The sequence below is a fragment of the Temnothorax longispinosus genome, chromosome 3 (genome assembly GCF_030848805.1).
Source record: "Temnothorax longispinosus isolate EJ_2023e chromosome 3, Tlon_JGU_v1, whole genome shotgun sequence".
Taxonomy (NCBI): domain Eukaryota; kingdom Metazoa; phylum Arthropoda; class Insecta; order Hymenoptera; family Formicidae; genus Temnothorax; species Temnothorax longispinosus.
In genome coordinates this window covers 13,815,612-13,840,275 of record NC_092360.1, presented here as the reverse complement: position 1 = coordinate 13,840,275, position 24,664 = coordinate 13,815,612, and the positions used below count along the sequence as shown (strand labels likewise).

The 24,664-nt window shown below is 35.2% G+C and overlaps 3 protein-coding genes and 1 long non-coding RNA gene across 10 annotated transcripts; 2 read left to right on the top strand and 2 right to left on the bottom strand.

The window, feature by feature from the left end:
* The first annotated feature begins 3,901 nt into the window (after positions 1 to 3,901).
* Positions 3,902 to 8,521, top strand: LOC139810229 (prolyl endopeptidase-like). Of its 6 annotated transcripts, none has more exons than XM_071773609.1 (13): positions 3,902 to 4,184; positions 4,620 to 4,733; positions 5,082 to 5,305; positions 5,388 to 5,575; positions 5,666 to 5,891; positions 6,223 to 6,382; positions 6,462 to 6,662; positions 6,731 to 6,913; positions 6,999 to 7,112; positions 7,282 to 7,430; positions 7,516 to 7,728; positions 7,819 to 8,146; positions 8,253 to 8,521. In XM_071773609.1, exons 1-13 carry the CDS (start codon positions 3,933 to 3,935, stop codon positions 8,316 to 8,318), a joined length of 2,418 nt encoding a protein of 805 aa, XP_071629710.1. In that variant the 5' UTR covers positions 3,902 to 3,932; the 3' UTR covers positions 8,319 to 8,521. The 6 variants fall into 6 exon arrangements, with proteins under 6 accessions (XP_071629710.1, XP_071629711.1, XP_071629713.1 ...); XM_071773610.1 differs by having other exon boundaries at positions 3,904 to 4,127; XM_071773612.1 differs by having other exon boundaries at positions 3,906 to 4,088.
* A 258-nt stretch (positions 8,522 to 8,779) lies between these two features.
* Positions 8,780 to 14,203, top strand: LOC139810231 (prolyl endopeptidase-like). Its single transcript, XM_071773622.1, has 13 exons — positions 8,780 to 9,537; positions 9,897 to 10,010; positions 10,263 to 10,486; positions 10,564 to 10,754; positions 11,380 to 11,605; positions 11,922 to 12,081; positions 12,161 to 12,361; positions 12,430 to 12,612; positions 12,698 to 12,811; positions 12,982 to 13,130; positions 13,210 to 13,395; positions 13,486 to 13,828; positions 13,935 to 14,203. Exons 2-13 carry the CDS (start codon positions 9,942 to 9,944, stop codon positions 13,998 to 14,000), a joined length of 2,112 nt encoding a protein of 703 aa, XP_071629723.1. The 5' UTR covers positions 8,780 to 9,537; positions 9,897 to 9,941; the 3' UTR covers positions 14,001 to 14,203.
* Positions 10,133 to 11,503, bottom strand: LOC139810235 (uncharacterized). Its single transcript, XR_011731263.1, has 2 exons — positions 11,391 to 11,503; positions 10,133 to 10,751 (listed from the first exon to the last, which is right to left on the bottom strand). It is a non-coding gene; the product is annotated as an uncharacterized lncRNA (long non-coding RNA).
* A 287-nt stretch (positions 14,204 to 14,490) lies between the features above and the next one.
* On the bottom strand, positions 14,491 to 23,968 carry Hydr1 (phospholipase Hydr1). Of its 2 annotated transcripts, XM_071773625.1 has the most exons (8): positions 23,486 to 23,968; positions 22,021 to 23,346; positions 17,286 to 17,455; positions 16,929 to 17,139; positions 16,683 to 16,795; positions 16,286 to 16,523; positions 15,721 to 15,886; positions 14,491 to 15,649 (listed from the first exon to the last, which is right to left on the bottom strand). In XM_071773625.1, the coding sequence occupies exons 2-8, from the start codon at positions 22,120 to 22,122 to the stop codon at positions 15,480 to 15,482; spliced, it is 1,170 nt and encodes a 389-aa protein (XP_071629726.1). In that variant the 5' UTR covers positions 22,123 to 23,346; positions 23,486 to 23,968; the 3' UTR covers positions 14,491 to 15,479. The 2 variants fall into 2 exon arrangements, with proteins under 2 accessions (XP_071629726.1, XP_071629727.1); XM_071773626.1 differs by lacking the exon at positions 23,486 to 23,968 and having other exon boundaries at positions 22,021 to 23,428.
* Between the last annotated feature and the right edge of the window lie 696 nt (positions 23,969 to 24,664).

Here is a 24,664-nt window from a genome sequence, read left to right as displayed (position 1 = left end):
ATATTTTGCGCGCCGACGAAGCCGTTACCGCGAATTGCTATCTTAAGATAATTAACATTTAGCTCCGTAGGGAGCAACAGTATATATACAAATAAAAATTTGCATGTTATATTTTTGTAATCTTTGTTTCTTTATCTCACTCTGTTTTTTGCTTTTATTTTTTTGCTCATCTGCGTAAAAACAAGAAACTGGAATTCGTGAGTTTGTTTTGGACGATATTGCTTAATTCGATGAAAAACTCCATTAATAATCCGACTGGAATTATATTATTAGACTACTCGAAATCAAGAGGCTGATGGTTGCGTTATTTTGCGCAATTCTGTGTATATATAAACAGAAATTTTATATATATAAGCAGATAACTGAGATAACTATAATTTGACTACTAACTATTATTCTGCTAACTATTCAATAAAATTATTCTCTTATTGGTTATAATATTATATAATCGTATGTACCAATATAATATATGTATATTGTACATACAGTATATTATAATAATAATAATAAACTAATTGTAAGTGCGAATAATCAGGCTCGTATTTGCAAAGCAATATAAAAAGGTCGTGGACCAATAAACGAGCAAACACGAATGTTAAGATATCAAATAAATAATATTTATTATCTCCTAACAAAAGAAAAAATATTTGAAATGTTGGTGGAACGTTTCAAATTACACAGTCTTCAACAGTCATATATTAAATTAATAATAATAAGAACAATAATAACTTTGCATATAATCGGATATCAACATAATGGACTACAAAAAATTCAATGGAAGAACTGAATGAATCGACGTATCGGTTGCTTAACATTCTCGCCAACGGGGCCGCAAATAGAATGACTCGGTTTTTATATTGGTTATTATATGTAATCAGCACATGTACTCTCTAAAGCTCATATTGCACGGCCTATAATTCGCATGTCAGAGATCTCAGAATAAAATTCGACTTCAGCTTTATGCCGTGTACGTGTGCATTTTTATACATGTATGTATTCTGATTCGCCAAGTGTTTTTCCGCCTATTAATACGCGACACGCAAAATTATAAATATAGAATACTATTTTAATATACGAAGATCGTCTAAAAGTGTATTTAATGACGAAAGATAATCCTAACACGCGTATCGCGAACAACTCGGAACCGCCGGAACATTCCTGGATCCACAGGATCACAATTCCAGGAGATTTTAGTCGAAATTATTCTCAATGTTTCAATTCCTGATGACTTCTGTATTGGAGCACCATTTGTGTCGAGAAAAAAAATTTCTGGCAATTAGTGTATTACACAGATATGTCAAGCTCGATCAGTCGCAACATTTCTGTTTGTGATCGTAATTTCAAGTTCAGAGAATTGTCAGTTGCCTCCCTCTTTTCTCCCTCACTCTGTCTGTTTTTTGTTTTCCTTCAATTTGTCAATTATACCATCCACGTTGCTTCCTTTCTCTAAACATAGTTTCACTGCAGAAAGAAAGCCGCACGTGGCGCAGCTGAAACGAACGGATATTTTTCCTGCACGATCGCAGAGTCCACGATCGCAGAAGAAACCACGATATACATATTCAAGATACATCGGATCTTACATTAATTATTTAATTCCCGATATCGCTATAATTATCGGAAAGTGTTACATTGATCCGTCGGAATCTAGTCTCTCTTTTCTTTTTCTTTATCTTTTATGCACGCGTGTGGCTATAAGTGCAACGTCAGCATTAATTGCAACTCATACGAAGTAGTAGGGCGCGGAACGCGGTATCTCCTTATTGGCAGACCTCAATTGCCCCCTCTTTTGTCGTACGTGATAGTAATTGACATGTAAACGAGACTTACAACGTACCATATTTTGCGAATAAATATAGTGTCGTAGATATATAAATGGCGGCAAGTAATTTATTATAAACAAGTATAGAGAGAGAGAGCACGGAAATGGAAGAAAAATTTGTCAGTCAGCTCGAAACTCGTCGTTATAACGCGATGCCTGATAATGACACGGTGCTTCTTGCTTTCTCTCTCATCACTTGTTCCATTATCGGATGTTTACCAGTAAAACATTATACATGCGAATTTGCATTTGCTAATGGAAACAAGTTTCGACGATGCATTAGACAAGAAATCCAGATCTATGGCGTATTGTTAACATGGCGCAGACTATTATCGAGATAGCCAGATATCGCGAGCTATCGTTAAGCTAAATAAAATATTGGAAAAGTTACCAAGTTTTCCTTGAATCTCTCAAAAAAAGTATTAGTAAATAAAAAAATATTTTAGACAAAAGTTGTTCAAATTAATTAATAGAAAAAAAGGATACAATAAAAAATAGAGGTTTCCGTTTAAAAAATTTAACTTGAGCCCAGTAAGGCCCAACATAGGCCCCGAACTCAAAATCTAATAAGATCGTTTATTGGTCCTCTTTGGACCTTCCAACTTTTATCTAAAACATTTTTCCAATAAACCAATACGTTCTGAGATAATTAGCCGTTCCGGAACTTTGGTACGCACGGTATATGTATACAGGATGGGCCATTTTAATTAATCCATTCAAATATCTCAAAACTTGTAATTAGAAGGAAACTTTTTATTTTTTATATTAAAAAATATTATGGTAAAATTTAAAATATCTCAGGAAATACTTAATAAAAAAGCGCATTATTGTGTTTTGAAAACATTTCGACATCAGCTACAAGAATATATGATAAAAAATGGGGGTTCTTGTTTCGAAAAATAAAATTGATCTTGAAATAGTGCTCTGCACATTCTCTAACTCCTTAACGACAGTTTCGGTATCGTTGCGCAGCTTTTTTACCATAGGTATATATAATACCAGCGCAACGATACCGAAACTGTCGTTAAGGAGTTAGAGAATCCCCGTGCTGATCTTGAACACTGAACAACCTTTGTCTGAAAAGTTTCCTTATAAAACTTCCTTATAAAACAAGTTTTTAGATATTTGAGCGGATTAATTAAAATGGCCCACCCTGTATACTGTTCTAGGTCAGAATGTCAGATCAATAAAACTTCAGGGTCGTAGATAGGAAATTGAATTTGGAGCAAAAAAGTTGCTATAAACATAGGTCTAGAAACGTTTCGTTGAAAACTAAGTTAGAGCTAATAAACTTTGAAAAATCACGTTTTTTTGATGATTTTAAAAATAACTTCAAACCCTTTTATTTATATGAAAAAAGTAACGAAATAAATCTGATGGGTAATTCACTATATATAACAACCTAAATTACATCAATTTTAGTTACTTTTGATAAGGCGTTCAAAAGATAATAAGTTCAAAACAACGAAAAAAACCAGAAACTTGCAATAGATGCAAAAAAATGCATTAGTGAATAAGGGAATTATTTTGAACATATTTGATAATTTAGTTATAAATTATTTTTCTTTTACTTTTAATAAAATTGTTCTTCTGAATGGTCACAGTTTCAGTGAAGAAAGAAGGAGAAGAACGCGCGCTTCAAAGTATTTGTAGCATTAAATGAACTGCATCAGCCTGTGTCACTGTTGGGACATTGGTTACGACGAAAGTAGATAATTGAAGCAAGTTACTCAAATTAATCAGTTACTTTCCGTGTTAATACCTTGCGTAAACAGCTCTCGGAAATATAGAATACTTACGCACGTACGTGTAAACGGTAAAAAATTATCGTACATTAGTCATTGCGTAAACACATAGCCCCGCCGCGTAAACGTGGTGATAAATATGGAGTAAAAAAAGATAAATTAACTCTGAACTAGTGCAGCCAGTTCAACAATAGAAAACAGACTCTAGAATTAAATTAAATTCGCTCGGTTTGGCGTCGAACGCGGAAGCGGTCGAATGTGCCGCGTTGCCTCGCGGAAGTGAAGTCAAAGCAGACGGGACGGTGCTCGGGTGTTCCTTCCGAGGTCGTCGTCGAGGCGCAACGCGCCGCGCGACGAGATACGAGATGACGATGCGTGCGGCAGTACTACGATTACCACGTCCGTTCGACGGATTTCGGTGGGGAGCGCTTTGGAGCTACGATACTCGGCGCCTTGGCCAGCACGTTGACAATCGCGCCGATTTGCGAGCGGCACGCTGGGTGTCGTCTACGGCTGTATCTGTTGGTATCTGTGAGAACTCGTTGGAAATTGCGGCGACGGTAAATCCGCCATACACGCCGTGCCGTCGCCCGCGTCGCGCGAGTCCTTCTCTCTATGTGCGCTTCATTAATCGGTCTCACAATCAGATCAGATTGAGATCACCCGCACGAACGTCACGTGATCCTGACTGGCATCTTTTCTCGCGCCGTATCTTTTCCGCGGAACGGAGGTCGTATAAATTCGCGCCGGTACCGACCGACGGGATCAGTGGTCTCTCCGATCTCTATCCGCATCCGGGCCGCCGTCCGCGGAGTTCACCATTTCGAATTTTATCGGGAGGCTTGTTTGGCAGCGCGAAGTCGCGCACGTCGAAGTCGAACCGGTCGAACGATCGAACCTCGAACGTTGGAGCGGTCGAGCCAAGGATCGCGGATGACGCGGATCAGTCCGGATCACGTGATTCAGTGTTTGCTCCGGTGACAATTGACGTACGTGGAAAGAGGCTCGCACGTGCGCGAATATCATTAGACAAGGTTTCTCTGTACATTTAGGCGGCGATTTATCGTACACGGGAAGACGCCGGTCGATCGGGAATTATGACGAGGATACGCTACCCCGAGGCACGCAGGGACGAGAGTGTCGTCGATGAGTACCACGGCGTTGAGGTTAGAATACATGTCGCAAAGTGTCTCGTTATTCTTAAAAATGTCTACTTATCATTTTCGTAAAGAGATATTTAACACTTAACACTTGATTCTAATGATATATATTAGTGTATTTAACACTAATCACAGTATATTTAAATCTTGATGGCATTTTGATGGACATTCAATTTCCTTATCAAATGACAATTAGCCTTTAGCGGGGATTATGAAGAAAGGCAGAGATTGCACAAGTAGTAATTTATTGTTTTATGTTGAAATAGGAGATAGGTGTTAAATATAATAATATAATAATGATATAAATAAGGTGCATTTAAATATTATATAAAGAGTCAGTATTTTGTTTTATAGATAAAAGATCCTTATAGATGGCTGGAAGATCCAGATTCGGCAGAAACGAAAGCTTTTGTCGATGCCCAAAATGCTATCACTAAACCGTATCTGGCTGCGTACAAAGCGCGTGATAATATTCACGAACGTTTGAAACAACTGTGGGATTTTCCAAAGTATTCGTGCCCCGCCAAACACGGCGAGAAATATTACTTTTACAAAAATACTGGTTTGCAAAACCAAAGGTATAATTTGAAATTCCTAACATTCCTAGTTTCTAACATGCATCTGTATATATTGTCTTGACTTAATGGACTTTTTTTTCAGTGTCTTATATGTACAAGATACTCTCGAAAGTGAACCAAGGGTATTTCTTGATCCCAATACTTTTTCTGAGGATGGAACTGTTGCAATTACCAGTAGTAGCTTCAGTGAAGATGGTAGCATTTTCGCATATGGATTATCTAAAAGCGGTTCTGATTGGAGTACTATTCACTTCTTGAATGCCCATACTGGTAAAATAATGTCAAAATTCTTAAACTTTCATACAGTTATGATATAATAGACGTTTATTTACTAAAAATATATAAAACATTTTCATGAAGGTGAAAATTACCCAGAAATTTTGGAAAAAGTCAAGTTTTCACCGATTACATGGACTCACGACAATCGTGGTATTTTTTATGGACAATATCGAGATCAGCAAGGGAAGACTGACGGTTCAGAAACGTTAGGTAATCAAAACCAAAAACTATGCTACCACGTTGTTGATACACCGCAGTCGGATGATGTTGTCGCCGTTGAGTTTCCTGAAGAACCATTGTGGAGGATGTGAGTTTTGTAACTTAAGTTTTTTTTTTTAGATTTTTCTATAATATTCTATTATCAAATGTTTTATTAGACATTACTTAGACATTAAAATCTATATTTTATGAGTAGATTCTCAAATTATGTAGTAAATCTATAGCAAATCAAAATATACCCAGTTTTATTTTCTAATATATCTAGATATGCAATATTAATTTATGTGCATATGTATATTTTTATATATGTATATTATATACATAACATATGTTTATATATATATATATATAAATGTAAGGAAATAACTAAGATAATCTGCTCGTACGTGTATGGTACATATCTATTATTGTTTTATCAGAGGTGCACAAGTGTCTGATTGTGGTAAATGGCTCATTGTTACTCCTCTAAAGGATTGCAGAGATAATTTAGTATATTTTACGCCACTAAAAGATGGAATGGAAATAAAAAACAATTTGCCATTGATACAAGTTGTCGATAAGCTTGAAGCTGATTACGAAGTTGGTATTATAAATATTTTGTTTTTCCTTAAATATTCTTACACTTCTATGTTATTATCATATCTCTCTGTATTTTCAGTACGTGACCAATATTGGTAACAAAGCTGTGTTTCGCACAAATAAAGGTGCTCCTAATTACAAGTTGATAGCTGTAGATTTGTTGGATTATGAACAAGACAAATGGGTTGATCTTTTGCCAGAACATTCTGAGAACGTACTAGATTGGGCTAGTGCTGTGGATGGAGACAAATTTGTTGCTTGTTACATACAAGATGTTAAGGTAAACATATATACTTAAAATATTCAGATTGATTGCTGTAGGAACGCTAAAAATTAAATATTTTATAGAACATTTTGCAACTGCATTGCTTGAACACTGGTAAAGTTCTTAGAACGTTTCCTCTTGATCTTGGCACTGTCCTCGGATTCTCAGGAGAAAAGAAATATTCTGAGATATTTTATCAATTTACATCATTCCTAACCCCAGGAATTATATATACGATTGATTTAAAAAAAGAAAAGGAACCACGAGTTAGTATCTATCTTTTCAAATAAATATGATATGAGTTTTTTCTGTTAGGTACAGTTATAACTCGATGATTAATACTGTTTTCAGATCTTGCGAGAAATCAAAGTGAAGGGTTTTGATGCAAGTTTATACAAAACTAGTCAAATATTTTATCCAAGCAAGGATGGTACAAAAATACCCATGTTTATAGTAACAAAAAATGTACGTAGATTATTTAAAAAATTAATTACAAAATATATTTTTTTTATCATGTGAGCTAGATTTTCGACTTAAGAAGCGACTTAAAAATCGTTTAAGATTATTAAAAAAATGTCTGTGTCTTTCTGATCAATGTTAAAATTAAAAAATTATCAGAAAATTTTTAATGTAGGATGCTGTATTAGATGGAAGTATGCCAGGCTTACTTTATGGATATGGTGGTTTCAATGCAAGTATCCAACCTACATTCAGTGTTACAAGACTTGTTTTTATACAACATTTTAATGGAGTACTTGCTGTTGCTAATGTTCGTGGAGGAGGGTATGTAACAATAGGAAGAACAAATTTATAGAAATGTGTGTGTGTGTGTATCTGCTTGTACAAAAAGTGCCATTCTTTGTTGTAGTGAATATGGAGAAAGATGGCACAATGCAGGACGCTTCTTTAATAGGCAAAATGTATTCGATGATTTTCAATATGCAGCAAAATATCTTGTAGAAAATGGATACACTACCTCTGCGAAATTGACAATTCAAGGTGGCAGCAATGGAGGTCTGGCTGTTGCCGTATGTATAAATCAAAGACCTGATCTGTTCGGCGCCGCCATAGCTCAAGTAGGGTTAGTTAAATCTTTTTATTTAATTTATTTTTAAATTATTGAAGCGCGTGGCATGTATAAAAAACATTAACTTTCTTTTTAAAATTGCAGAGTTATGGATATGTTACGCTTTCATAAGTTTACCATCGGCTCTGCTTGGGTTTCGGATTATGGAAGTTCCGACGATCCCAAGCATTTCGAGAACTTGTTGAAATATTCACCTTTACATAATGTAAAAGTGCCACCAGGTGACATACAATATCCAGCGATGTTGCTTCTGACTGCTGATCATGATGACCGTGTCGTACCTTTGCATACTCTTAAGTTAACAGCAACTCTTCAATATACGCTTGGAAATGTGTCGAAACAGAAAAACCCATTACTTGCAAGAATAGATACCAAGGCAGGTCATGGCGGTGGAAAACCAACCATGAAAGTGGTAAATATTTCTGCAGAAAACGATTCGTACTTAAGACGCATGTATAAATGAGTTTATTTAAAAAATCTTATAAAAATGTTTATATTTTATATACATTTTATTTTAGATTGAAGAAAGTACCGACATTTTATCATTTATCGCGCAGTCCTTGGGCTTGGAATTCAAATTGTAATTAAGGTTCAAAAGAAGTGTAAAACACAACATATTTTACATAAAATCCAAAATCAAGGGATTGTAATGTGATGAGATTTAACGCGCGCTTATGAGATTATCATGTATATTGCAATGTATTGGTGCAAAATTATCAGGTATACTTTGATTGCAAATTCTTTTGTAATGATGTGTTTCTATGAAATAAAAACAAGTAAATTTGTACTTTATGACGACAATATTTACACAACATGTATTTCTCCTTTGTTCAAAACGTAATAAACATACAGTCGAATATAATACTCGAGCATAATTGAGCGTGAAAAACGTTAAATGAAATGTTAGATGTTTATTCCGAGTAATATCTGAAGCATATGTAATAATTAGCTGCCTTTAACTAAACTGTAAATCTCTGTACAGAAATATTTCCATATTTTTTATCGATTATAATTACATAAAAAATAAATGGTAAAAAAATGTTTTGGAAAATAGTTCATGAAGTCTCACATCTTTTTAATATTCATCGGCGTATCGTTAATATTTATTAATGTTGCAGTAAGAATTAGCAACACTTTTGCAATGTTTGTACTGAAGTAAGTGTTCTTGATGTAGTTATGACCGTATAAATTCAATCGGCAGATAACATCGACTCGCCGAGTGGCGAGTGGCGAATGAATCACTTCTAGATTGATGAGTAAATTCCTCAATTTACGCTTGTAACAATATTAGCTACTTATAATCTTAAGGCCTTCGTCCCCTCGTATAAAACAGTAAGAACTGGTATAATTAAAGACATCCCCCAGTCGATTCCGACAGAAGATTTACTCAGCGACATAGAACCTTACCCTACGGTTATCGAAGTCCATAGACTCAACCGTCGGGTTAAAGACACCTCGATTGCGTATTGCGGCTAGTGATTACGACAAGAGGTCGTCCTGGCCATCTTTGGAGCAGTATTTGCTTGAAGGCCATAATATAAGAAGAAGAAGATTTGGTGTTTGCTCCGGTGAGAATTGACGTACATGTGTAAGATTTTTGAATAGATATAAGTGTACGATTTTCAAATAGAGATAGGTATGAGTCGGTTGGATAGCGTTAGCCCAAAAATAAATAAACGAGAACCCCGGAAGGTTAGATGGAGTAGGGGAAAGGAAAAGCCTTCGCGCGTTCTGAAGGAAGGCACGGGCGGCAGATAGAATTGAGTCCCTGAGCGAGAAGTATTTGGAGAGAGAGAATCATAGGTGCGTGCGAGATATCTATATATATATATACATAGGGAGAGAGAGATAGATCGGTCGAAAAGCCTTGCGGTAAAGTAACGAGGGAATGTTCGCGGATTATATGTATATATTTATAAAATAAAGGACTGTCGTTATCTTGAATTAAAAGATCTTACACATGGAAAGAGGCTCGCACCCCTGGTAAAAATTACCGTTAGAAACGGAAAGAAATGCATAGTAAAACACGGATAGAACGTGCATTCTATCCGTTTCTGACTGTTTTACTATGCGTTTCTTTCCGTTTCTAACGGTTTCTATCGGTAATTTTTACCAGGGACGTGCGCGAATATCGTTAAGACAAAGTTTCTCTGTGCATTTAGGTGGCGATTTATTGTATACGGGAAAACGCGAGTCGATCGAGAATTATGACGAGGATACGCTACCCCGAGGCACGCAGGGACGAGAGCGTTGTCGATGAGTACCACGGCGTTAAGGTATTTAGTGTATTTAACACTAATCACAGTATATTTAAATCTTGAAAGCATTTTGGTGGACATTCAATTTCCTTATCAAACGACAATTAGCCTTTAGCGGGGATTATGAAGAAAGGCAGAGATTGCACAAGTAGTAATTTATTGTTTTATGTTGAAATAGGAGATACATGTTAAATTTAATAACATAATAATGATATAAATAAGGTGCATTTAAATATTATATTATATAAAGAGTCAGTATTTTGTTTGTAGATAAAAGATCCTTACAGATGGCTGGAAGATCCAGATTCGGCAGAAACGAAAGCTTTTGTCGATGCTCAAAATGCTATCACTAAACCGTATCTGGCTGCGTACAAAGCGCGTGATAATATTCACGAACGTGTGAAACAACTGTGGGATTTTTCTAGGTATTCGTGCCCCGCCAAACACGGCGAGAAATATTACTTTTATAAAAATACTGGTTTGCAAAACCAAAGGTATAATTCAAATTCTTAACATTCCTAGTTTCTAACATGCATCATATATTGTCTTGACTTAATGGACTTTTTTTCAGTGTTATATACGTACAAGATACCCTCGAAAGTGAACCAAGGGTATTTCTTGATCCCAATACTCTTTCTGAGGATGGAACTGTCGCAATTACCACCACTAGTAGCTTCAGCGAGGATGGTAGCATTTTCGCATATGGATTATTTAAAAGCGGTTCTGATTGGAATACTATCCACTTCTTGAATGTCCATACTGGTAAAATAATGTCAAAATTAAAAGAAAATTGCTCGTATGTCTTAATACAATAGGAATAAAGGTCAATAATCGAGCAAAACATTAAATGTCAAATTGTAAGTTCATTTCATCTCATACTACATAAATATATATATATATATATATATATATATATATATATATATATATATATATATGACAGGACGTTTCGAACGCACAGTGTCTTCTTCAGCCGACGAAAAATATATAGTATATAGTTTCCCCACCAAATTGAAACAGTAAAAATTAAATAAATTAAAGGATTGATATCTCAAATAATGTAAAGGTTTACACCCCGGCGTACGATGGGATCTTTGTGTATTATTTGAGATATCAATTCTTTATTTCTTTCATTTTTTGCGATTTCAATTTGGTGGGGAAACTATATCTATTTTTCGTCGGCTGAAGAAGACACTGTGTATTTGAAACGTCCTGTCATATATATGTATGTAGTATGAGATGAAATGAACTTACAATTTTTGACATCTACTGTTTTGCTCGATTATTGGCCTTTATTCCTATTGAATGTCAAAATTATTAAACTTTCTTACAGTTATGATATAATAGACATTTATTTACTAAAAATATATAAAACATTTTCATGAAGGTGAAAATTACCCAGAAATTTTGGAAAAAGTCAAGTTTTCATCGATTACATGGACTCACGACAATCGTGGTATTTTTTATGGACAATATCGAGATCAGCAAGGGAAGACTGACGGTTCAGAAACGTTAAGTTATCAAAACCAAAAACTATGCTACCACATTGTTGGTACACCGCAGTCGGATGATGTTGTCGCCGTTGAGTTTCCTGAAGAACCATTATGGATAATGTGAGTTTTGTAACTTAAGTTTTTTTTTTTAGATTTCTCTATAACATTCTATTATCAAATGTTTTATTAGACATTACTTAGACATTAAAATCTATATTTTATGAGTAGATTCTCAAATTATGTAGTAAATCTATAGCAAATCAAAATATACCTAGTTATATTTTCTAATATATCTAGATATGCAATATTAATTTATATGTATATGTATATTTATATATGTATATTATATACATATGTTTATATACATGAATGTAAGGAAATAACTAAGATAATCTGTTTGTATGTGTGTGGTACAAATCTATTATTGTTTTATCAGAGGTGCACAAGTGTCTGATTGTGGTAAATGGCTCATTGTTACTCCTCGAAAGGATTGCAGAGATAATTTAGTATATTTTACGCCATTAAAAGATGGAATGGAAATAAAAAACAATTTGCCGTTGACACAAATTGTCGATAAGTTTGAAGCTTATTACGAAGTTGGTATTATAAATATTTTGTTTTTCCTTAAATATTCTTACACTTCTATGTTATTATCATATTTCTCTGTATTTTCAGTACGTGACCAATATTGGTAACAAAGCTGTGTTTTGCACAAATAAAGGTGCTCCTAATTACAAGTTGATAGCTGTAGATTTGTTGGATTATGATCAAGACAAATGGGTTGATCTTTTGCCAGAACATTCTGAGAATGTACTATATTGGGCTAGTGCTGTGGATGGAGACAAATTTGTTGCTTGTTACATACAAGATGTTAAGGTAAACATATATACTTAAAATATTTAGATTGATTGCTGCAGGAACGCTAAAAATTAAATATTTCATAGAACATTTTGCAACTGCACTGCTTGAACACTGGTAAAGTTCTTAGAACGTTTCCTCTTGATCATGGCACTGTGATCGGATTCTCAGGAGAAAAGAAATATTCTGAGATATTTTATAAATTTACATCATTCCTAACCCCAGGAATTATATATACGATTGATTTAAAAAAAGAAAAGGAACCACGAGTTAGTATCTATCTTTTCAAATAAATATGATATGAGTTTTTTCTGTTAGGTACAGTTATAACTCGATGATTAATATTGTTTTCAGATCTTGCGAGAAATCAAAATGAAGGGTTTTGATGCAAGTTTATACAAAACTAGTCAAATATTTTATCCAAGCAAGGATGGTACAAAAATACCCATGTTTATAGTAACAAAGAATGTACGTAGATTATTTAAAAAATTAATAACAAAATATATTTTTTTATCATATGAGCTGTAGATTTTCGACTTAAGAAGCTACTTAAAAATGGTTTAAGATTATTAAAAAAATTTTTGTGTCTTTCTGATTAATGTTAAAATTAAAAAATTATCAGAAAATTTTTAATGTAGGATGCTGTATTAGATGGAAGTATGCCAGGCTTACTTTATGGATATGGTGGTTTCGATTCAAGTATCCAACCTACGTTCAGTATTACAAGACTTAGTTTTATACAACATTTTAATGGAGTATTTGCTGTTGCTAATGTTCGTGGAGGAGGGTATGTAACAATAGAAAGAACACTTTTATAGAAATGTGTGTGTATCTGTTTGAACAAAAAGTGCCATTCTTTGTTGTAGTGAATATGGAGAAAGATGGCAAAATGTATTCGATGATTTTCAATATGCAGCAAAATATCTTGTAGAAAATGGATACACTACCTCTGCGAAATTGACAGTTCAAGGTAGCAGCAATGAAGGTCTGACTGTTGCCGTATGTATAAATCAAACACCTGATCTGTTTGGCGTCGCCATAGCTGACGTGGGGTTAGTTAAATCTTTTTATTTAATTTATTTTTAAGTTATTGACGCGCGTGGCATATATAAAAAACATTAACTTTTTTTTTTAAATTGCAGAGTTATGGATATGTTACGCTTTCATAAGTTTACCATCGGCTCTAATTGGGTTTCGGATTATGGAAGTTCCGACGATCCCAAGCATTTCGAGAACTTGTTGAAATATTCACCTTTACATAATGTAAAAGTGCCACCAGGTGACATACAATATCCAGCAATGTTGCTTCTGACTGCTGATCATGATGACGACGATGATGATGACCGTGTCGAACCTTTGCATACTCTTAAGTTAACAGCAACTCTTCAATATACGCTTGGAAATGTGTCGAAACAGAAAAACCTTTTACTTGCAAGAATAGATACCAAGGCAGGTCATGGCGGTGGAAAACCAACCATGAAAGTGGTAAATATTTCTGCAGAAAACGATTCGTACTTAAGACACATGTATAAATGAGTTTATTTAAAAAATCTTATAAAAATTTATATATTTTATATACATTTTATTTTAGATTGAAGAAAGTACCGACATTTTATCATTTATCGCGCAGTCCTTGGGCTTGGAATTCAAATTGTAATTAAGGTTTAAAAGAAGTGTAAAACACAACATATTTTACATAAAATCCAAAATCAAGGGATTGTAATGTGATGAGATTAAACGCGCGCTTATGAGATTATCATGTATATTGCAATGTATTGGTGTAAAATTATCAGGTATAATTTGATTGCAAATTCTTTTATAATGATGTGTTTCTATGAAATAAAAACAAGTAAATTTGTACTTTATGATGACAATATTTACACAACATGTATTTCTCCTTTGTTCAAAACGTAATAAACATACAGTCGAATATAATACTCGAGCATAATTGAGCGTGAAAAACATTAAATGAAATGTTAGATGTTTATTCCGAGATAATATCTGAAGCATATGTAATAATTAGTTGCTTTTAACTAAAGTGTTAATTTCTGTGCAGAAATATTTCCATATTTTTTATTGATTATGATTACATAAAAAATAAGTGGTAAAAAAAGTTTTTGGAAAATAGCTCTTGAAGTCTCATATCGTTAATATTCATCGGCGTATCATTAATATTTATTAATGTTGCAGTGAGAATTAGCAACACTTTTGCAATGTTTGTACTGAAGTAAGTGTATTTGATGTAGTTATGACCGTATAAATTCAATCGGCAGATAACATCGACTCGCCGAGTGGCGAGTGGCGAATGAATCACTTCTAGATTGATGAGTAAATTCCTCAATTTACGCTTGTACCAATATTAATATCATGAGCTAGCTATTTCCCTCTCCAAAAATAAGTTGGCAAGTAAAAAGTGTTTCACATTAAAATTGTATTATTTATGATATTTTTACACATTTCATCACATCATCACATTTAGAATCGTACTTTTGAACGATTATTGATAACACTTCCATCAATCATCGCTCTAAATTAAATAATACAATAAAAAATATATTTTGGCTTTCAATTGCTTACTGAAAGATTCGATATAGGTACAGAATTAAAATTTTATTTTCATATATAAATTGTAATAAATAAAGTTCTAAACTTTAATACAACAATTACATAAAAAAAATGTTTAATATAGTAAAATTATAACACAATAATAGAAAAAAATTGTGATTGGAGCTATAGGTTTTTATAAAAGTTATAGATTTTATTAACTATAAATAATTAACAAGGATAATTTTAATTCGCGCTAATTGTCATAATGAGCAAAGAACTTTGCTTGATAAGTGTAGAGCCTATTTAATACTTCACAAACATTACATTACAGCAAAACTTGGAATTAGTTGCCCTTTCAAGCTTATAAAGTGCAATTCCAAGTTTTGCGTTACAGCATAATATAAAAATGATAAAAAGATGTTATGTTAAATTAAACGTGATCACATTTTAGCTTGCAGAAAATTAAACAGATAACCGGTATCGTGGCACGTATCTCTTGATGCTGGACGATAACGAATCAAGGCAATCAGTGTTAACGCTTACGATACCATTTACTCGATTCCGATCTATAGATATATCAAGCTTCCTGTTAGTCAAAGTCGTTGGTGAACATCGCCGTGAAAAATTGTGAGAAGAACTTTCCCATATATTGCTCCTCCTTGACCGGCCAAACGCCTTCCAGGAAACCAATGTGCCCACCGCGCGACGTTACCACTACGGCCACGTTTTTGGTTTGGCTTATCTCTTTCAGAGGTATCGCTAAAACATTCAAGACGTTGTTTAAAATCGTGTAAAAACGTTATAATCGTTGTCGCGCTGTTGTCGCTCACCTTGCAACGGTTGAAACGGATCGTCTGCAGCGTTGAGACACAAAGTCGGTACTTGGATCAGATGCAGCTTGTCGTGAAGCGTCGCGTTGCTATAATACTCATCGACGTTTTTGTATCCAAAGTGCCTTGCCGTAAAATTCGAATCAAATTCTCTTATCGTTTGGCTCTGTCGAATATAATAATTCACAATAAGTATGAGCCAGATTCAGACTTCCAGACAGATAATATAAAATCGCGCATCACGAATATGTATATGACGAATTAATTTCTAATTTAATCTTTAATCGAAGTTCATATAAAATTCATTATCTAGAAGTAGATTACGATATATCTTTTTGCGAAATCATAACTGTGGAAATGTGGAAAGCGACAGAAAAGAAATTAAAGTGAGATACTACGGCTAGATATAAAATTACTGCTTTTAATAAAAGAGATTATAAATTTAGAAAATATATAAGTATTCCTTTAAATTTTACCTTTTGGCGCAAGTATGAAATGTGTTCGTTAGAAAAGTTAAAATTATTCGATCTTCCCATATAACCATGTTTGATATGTAAAAACATACCTTAAGAACAGTGTCGATATCCACGTTGGCCAAAGGGCCAATATCAGAAGTATGATGTCGCTTTATCGTGCGACATAAATTGCTGGCTAGATGCTTATTCAGCATTAGATTAAAATAATTTTCCTCGGTGCTCTTCGTCGCTGCGAACACGTTCCATGGCACCGAGATAATGAGACACGCTCTCAATTTGGTCCTTGCTGTTAGACCTCTTTGGGCTAAATAATTACCTAAGATCAACCTGTGCACAGAAAAGACATGCAATGGTTTACAAAAATGTCATTTATTAATGTAATCAAATCAAATGCTCGAATATTACATATGCTCTTTCTAAGCATCGTAGAGATATCATACGATTTAGTTATTAATTTAAAGATAAACTAAAGAAAAACATGGTTACCCTCCCATGGAGATCCCAGTTGCTCCGAGAGGTACATGAGGATAAAGTTTCTTCACATGTTCTATGACTTCACTTAAATCATCATAGTTAGCGGCACAATACGTTCGTGGAGTCTAAAAGTAACAAAAGAAGAGAAGAACTTCTATTATTATAAAACGTTTTCGGTTAATCCTGCTAAAAAGAAATTAATGAATAATAATTGCAAGAGATATCTCATCTCCATTTCGGTTCACAAATAAGCCCTACCTTGAGTTCCAATCCACCTAAGCCTCTGTTATTGAAAATCACGCATCGTATCCCATTTTTTCTCGCGGCTGATACCAGACACTTGATATATTCCGCTTGACTACCGCCCGTGAGACCAGGTAAAATGACGACGATCGGCGACGTGATGGAGCAATCTTTCTCGGCCCAATCCAAGGCCACTTCACCCCCGTCGGACAAAGCAAGAATTTCCCTACGTAACGTAAAGAGAGCGTTACAGAATAGAATCCAATCGCTTGATCGATCATGCGCGCATTATTTGTGTTCCAAATTTAAGTCCAATGCTCGATGAACAATTGTATATTTTTTCTTCTATAATAGCTATCCTTCTATACCAACCTACGATATTCGACAGGTGGCAATAACCGGGATCTCAAAATGCTGGCTATAATGGTTTGTGCTCGCGATTCGAAACACCACAACGTCGGCCAGAATTTATTTTGCACGAGCGGAATGTTGGCTTCCAAGAACGTGCGGAATGGTCCATTGGCGCAAACCAGCAAGGGTGTCTGGAACCGTAATGGTTGTTTTTGTTATTAGTTTTTCCAGGTGACAAAAAAAATATATAGTACTATTTTCTCCATATGTTTTGTACATATATCGTATTTACATTCCATTCATAATGTCAGGTAATATTATATCGCTTTTTCCTCCTTCAATAAATATTGATTAATATATAATTGTACATGCTGAATTTTTCTATATATTTATAAGAACATTCATGGAATAGCAGTAATGAAATCGCGCAATTGTAATATAATTATATTACAATTAATTCTCATTTATATACAGCTGATTACATGAAAATGACGCGATTAATAAGAATTTCAATAGATCGTATATAGGTATAAATAAATTTGTATGACAATGTAGCAAGAATTTAAGTATCCCTTGAAAGGGATATTTAAATTCCTGTTGTATTGTGAAACGTAGTATGGAAAGGAATGAGAGTTTCCGAGTTGTGCTAAGCAAAACTCGTAGAGTGAATGAAGTGACACGTAACAGAGTAATGATAATTGTATCAAGTATTGATGCCTGGCGGGTACGTTGCGATAGAAACGCCAATAAGGAAACATTTGACTTGCAAATTATAGTAAGTTAAATATATTTCAGTTTCAGCATTCGCGTCTGATAGGAAGCCTATCGTTAAAATGTCTCTTCTGTTTTTGTATAGTTCGAGAATTATTCTCATAAAAATTTCCATGACTGTATGCATATATATAATATGTATATTGCGCATATATCTAATATCATAAATCACGATATTATCTGTTTATCTTGTTATCTAGACATCATTAAAAATTAATCTGTAATAATTACTTGTAGTTACGTGGAAGATTAATCCTACATTTTATCGCACTTATAAATCATCCATATGATATCTAGTTAACGATATGAGAGAGAGAGAGAGAGAGACTAGCAGAGCTAAGAACTATTGTTATTACTTAACGCTGCGGTTTAGAGCAACTCCATTTCATATTCTATATATGTCTAAACAATCTAAACGTCTAAACTATATATATATCTACTTACCTAACACAAAATTGAATTCTGGAATTTCTAATTTCATATTGCAAAATTAAGATTAGTGTAATTGTGTGATTAATATTGAAAGAAAGAAAAATACTTTTTTTATGCAGGAGATCATTGTTCAGTGATTATATTTGATACAATAGAATAATTATATTTAATAGTCATAAACAGTTTTCATTTTGCATTTTCATTACATAACGATGATAGTTTTCCAATACAATTTTTCAATGCATTTATAAAAATGTGATATTAAAGAGAGCTCCATTCGTTGAAATTATTCAATCATTACGTCATTAATATAGCTGCATCGCTAATGTAATTAAAATAATTAGCGTTAATATAATCTACAACTCCTTCAATTAATTCCTTTATATTCGTTACTTCACCTGCACATTTACACGCGCAGGACAAATGTCTAGAGAGTTTTAAGGTCAGATTAATAAATGACACATCTCTCCTCACGACTGATGTCGCCTATGGAGGGACGTACGTCAGTTCAAACATGTATCGCGGAAATCCTGTCTATGTATTGAACTCTCGTACTATGTTTCATATAAAATTGAGACAGCAATAGATGTGCAAATAACATACACAATCACGTACTCGTTTTGCATTAAATTACCTTTATTATCATAAGAAATTACACTGCCTCACGCGAACATGTAAATTATGTATTTTTTTGTGTACATGTAAATTATGTATTATTAAAATTCTTACACCTTTTCAGCTTTTAGTTTGGGCACAATGCCATGATAAGGGCCATTCCTTGCCCGAAACGTCGTGATGTCAATCAATAAATTTGACTAGTTGGGTCGATTAAAAGCTTATATACTTGTTAATTATTATTAAAACGTTGTAATTTTATGCTAATATTTTCACAATGAAACATATTATGTGTTTTCTTGATTGAAAAGTAAGTGAATTTTATATAAAATAGAAGCATGTACATAAAAACATTAACTGATATCTGACAAATATGTTCGCAAGCACATGTAATTCCTTCTGTTGTATTATTGATAAACACGGTAGAATACGTAGTTGACCTTGTCTCCCCTCATTATATTTCATATAGATAGGATGTAATAAATGTCTCATGTAGACGCATTTAAACGACGTAAGATATTTCATGTCAAGCAAGAGTGTCACTTTGAGAGAGCAAAGTAGTCAATAATATGCCTTCTTAAAAAGTTCTTGAAAAGCACGAGAGGGAATTGTAAAGATAACAATACATGTTTACAGAGGAGAAACGATCGCCGCTGTTTCTAATTAGCACAAAATTATGTAAAAAAAAGTATCTTAACTGATATATATTGCGAAGAGAATTTCAAGACTGCTGCCGATGGAAGCTTATTTGAATGAGCACTTAAGCATGGGGAACTATGCTACGAAAGCAATAAAATTAATTTAAAGAGGCGAAAACTAATTTTACGGATATTCTTAAACAAGTTTTATTTAAATACGCATTTTATTGTCAGATTACAGCATCCCGCGACCGAGTTGATGCGTGCGCGTTCGCGGACGGACGAATTATTTAATTTCGCGTAAAGGATTAACTTCGCTATTCAGAGCAAATAAATGTTGACGCATATAAAAGATGTTGCAGCCCGGGGCACTACTTAGCCGCATTGCCCCGGCTCGTTAGTCAATGAACGCGTCGCGCACGAGGCACGAATGATAAGCTGCCCCATTTCGGAGTTCATTGCGCGCGGATGAATCCGTCGCGCCTCGTTTTCGCGCGTCGCTACGTCAGATCTCGCCTCCGTTACTGGACTCGTTATCAATTAAGTCTTGTGTCCATGATGCCAGAAATTAACAAATTGCATTTGAACAATTCGGCCAATATCAATCGCATTGGTCAATTCTTTCTCCTTCCGAAATCTCGGGACGATTTCTAGCATCGTTGACACAAGACTTTAGTGTCACAAAACGAAACTGTTTGGAAACTGTTAATGCGTTTCCGTATTACTAATTTTTATTTCATAATATGTCTAAAGTTTTATTTTATAATATATATATCTAAAATTCGTTTAAGTTATTTAAAATGTTTAAATTAATTAAACTAAGACGTCTATATCACATCTCAAAGACGTCATCAATTAGGTCATAAGACGTCTTTCGGATAGTTTACCGGATATCTCGATCCAATCGCATTAAATCATAGGTGTCAGAGTTGCTGGTTAAAAAATCGAAAATAATTTTTTACCGATGAGTTAATATGTAGCTCGCATTATTTATCTTCGAATTTTAAGTTTGTATTATACCTTTTGCGTCAAGCAATTACCATTGATGACGTACACGTATAAATAGTATAACCTTCCGCAAGAAACACTATGAATATCACCTATAAAACCTACTTTAGACGATCTATAATTCGTGTCAGAATATAGGAGGGAATTCTATTTATATAATTGTGTGCTTGAAGCCCATAAACGATCTATAATGTGCGTCAGATTTCCAGATGAAAATCGCGTTTTTATTTAGAACTTTTTATACTGTGTATTCTGTTATACATGTACATTTTGATATCTGTTTATATATTTGAATTTTGACACTCTTTAATTATTTTTTGCATTACGTGACACATATATTAAATTATGAATAAAATACTTGTCTTGAATTCTGAATTACAGATCATTTAAAACGTGAGACCAGAACCATTTGAAGAATCAAGATACAACACTATTAATTATTTAAAATGTATACAATTGTATATGTGTGAAATATTTATTAAAAAATATATACCTGTAAAATTAGAAATAAAAATTTTTTCTAAATTCTATCATAAATAATATCGTTTACACACGCACACAATGAGCTTTTTGCAAAAACGTTATCTAGACATACGATGTTCGACTCAAGATTTGTTATATTAGCTTCAGACATGAAGATATACACGCTGACGGCACGTGACTTATACACCCGTTTGGCGCATACACGTATATAGTTCCGTAATGGATCATAGAACGTAATGGATCATAGAAAGACATATGACGCTGCGTTGATTCTTGTCGAGTGTATATGAACAATATTTAGATAATGAGGAAGCGATACGCGCTCGCGTGCGCATGCGTGCGTGACGTAACGACGCGCGCGTCTAATCACCATGCCCGCATATCGCTTTATTATTATTTGGACACATGTTTGGACACATACTTTCCGCAACTCATCACGATCCCAATCGCGCGTATAAGCTAAAGATAAGGCTTCAGGAAGCGTGACAATCACAATCTAATTTATCTCCGAATAATGTGCTTATACCGTTTAACATATACTACTTCTGTAGTAACTTACAATAATTCACTCGTTTACGCGGAGTAAAATATCGTAAGTTACTACAGTTAAGTCACACTCGCGTAAACGTAGTAATTGGAACACATTTTTAAACTCTCCTTTCTCGATCGATTGATCGATCGAGTCTTTCCCTGTCTCTTTTTTACTAATAAAAAAATCTCATGACAAATCGACCTTCGGCAGAATCAAGCGACCGATCGTAATTATAAATTCTATAATTATGTAATTATATATTTTTTTCTTCACTCACCTTGACGACCTCGTAGAGGTAGTAGATGCAGAAACCGATGCCCAGCAGTGCGCCGTAGTAGAGCTTCGGGATGTACGCGACGCTCTCGAAGAGGCTCAGCATCGTTGCGCGCTACCGGACGGTGTCAGCCCGGCGTAGAGTCGATGCTGTCGCGATGGCGAGGCTCAGATCGAGGCGACGATGGACGGCGATTAACGAGCAGCGATCGCGAACGAGAGCCGGTGCGAGAGTCCTCGGCCGCCGCGCGCATGCCGCACAAATAATTGAAGTCGCGGCGGACCGGCCGACTACGCGGCCGCACCGCGGCGTCCGCGGCCAATAGAGCGGTGGTATCCGCGGGCGGATAGCGCCGATAGCGCGACGTATCCGCGAAGCTCTTGATAATCCCGATAACGCAAAGCGCACGCGAGAGCGGGCTCGCTCTATAGCGCGCACGCGTGTTACCGTCCGCCGCGCGACGCGGCTCCAAAGTAGCCCGGGTTCTTATATAAAACCGGGTTTTCGACTGAAAAAAAGGCTCGTGATTTACGTAAAAACTTTTTTGTGCATTACAATATACATATATTATAATGTGTAAGCGGGCGATCGGACTTTTTTTCACGCGCGTTTAACGTATGTGTGAAAAAACGAAGAAAAAAGCATGAATAATCGAAGGATTATTAGTAATCTCTATCTTTGTCTCTCTTTTCCTTTTTCTATTATATATATAATAGAGAAAGTAGAGACACGTTCAAATAACGTACATACACGTTATTTGAACGTGTCTCGACTTTGTCGCATCATGCCGTCGAATAAAAAGTAATAATGCAATGACAAGGAAATCAAGAGAATAGCTTCGTTGTTGTTACGTATTTGAACGCGAGCCTTATCGAGATGGAACTCGGAATTGGACGAGCACATCGACAACGTAACGATAAAAGTATGACAGAGAGTGGAATATGACAGCTGAGTCATTATAATAATGGGGAATTTTAAGAAATCATAATGACTTGAACGCGCGCCGCGTTCTCGACTGCAGAGAGCTTTTCGCACTCGCGGAGAAAAAGACGCTGTCAAATCGTCGAAATTCACCGCGTCTCGAGATTTTTTTCCCTCGGACTCGCATTCACATTCGTACGTACGATATATTCATACAATGTAAACGGGATAGCGCGAAATTCTCGACGAAACCGCAAACGCGTTGCGCGCCGCAAGCACACCGTGTATATAGGAGCGCACGTGCACGATGAGGTATATGTCCCGTCGAACGTTGCGCGACGCGTGCGTGACGGCGCGCTGCGGGTGGTTATGCAACGATCATCAGAGCCGTACTCAAGCCGTACTTGCCTGCGAACGTAATGGGAGCAAGCTATTGTAAAAAATAACAGCGAATGTTCCCCCCAGGCATATCGATTTAAAACGCACTGAACAATTTGATCGATGCAGGATGCACGTGGGAAAAGATAGTCAAGGTCGACATACTTACTCAACAATTTCGCGAACTTGAGAACGATAGACGGAGCAGGAAAGAAAGAAACGTATAAATTTCTTGTCTTGGAGATTCAGCTATTCGCGCGAAACTGCATTGATTGTATTACGGTTCGATAATAAATATTTTATTTTACTTTGATTCACTATAATATATTTATAATGATTTAGCAAACACGCACGTTTTGTCGCGTCTATCGAAATTTATGGCAATTCCCGAAGGGAACGTGTTGTAACGGGGACGACAAGAGGAGTAAATGCGGCCCTGACGTGCGACGTGAACTTTGCGCGTTGAAACCGACATGACGCACGCACGCACGCATGCACGCACGTATGCATGTATGCACGCACGCACGGCACGCACGCACGCAACATTTGCGGTATCGTTACACTGCAGCACTGGTTCACTGGGGACGATCCCCGATTGCGCCCGTCTCGCGGTCGTGCGGGTCTCGCGGGGTCAAGACGATTCCGCATATAATCGATGACGGAGGGTAGCGCTGTCATGCTTTCTGCTATCCGTTCTTCACGTCGCGCGACATCGCTGCATTCGTCGTCCTTACGTATAGCGCACCTGCGGGCCAGGTTGCCTCGCAATCAATAATGCGACGCAGTTGTATATAAAATGTCAAAGTCTTCCGCCGCAGCTGGGACACTTTTTTAAAATAGGTCACTGGGACACGAGTCTCGCATTCGTTCTCAAATTTTTACTGGAAAGATAGTCACCGAGACTTTGAGACAAGATAAAATTTGAAAAAAGATATTGTATTAGATATTTTTAGTTAAGGTGTAATTATTTTAAAGTATCCGCCATATGTAAAAAATCATGTATGTAAAATATCATATAATTCCATTTAAAAAAATGGCCATGACCTTCATGTTGAAAAATCGATTTTTTCAAAAATTGATTTTACTATTATTTGTCTCCTTTCAGACCATACACCTTTTGTCTGAAATATTTTTATCTGTCGAGACAATTGTTTGAAATTAAATTAAATTAATCATCCTTTTATATATATACAAATAAAATAAAATATAAAAGAATAAGTCGACGAACTTTAGAAGTGCGTGTTAAAAAAAAAAGAATGTGAACTTTCCACTTATTTGTATGTAAGAGACATAAATGGATAATCTATTTTAACACATTGTCATTAAATTAAATATGTTAATTTATTAG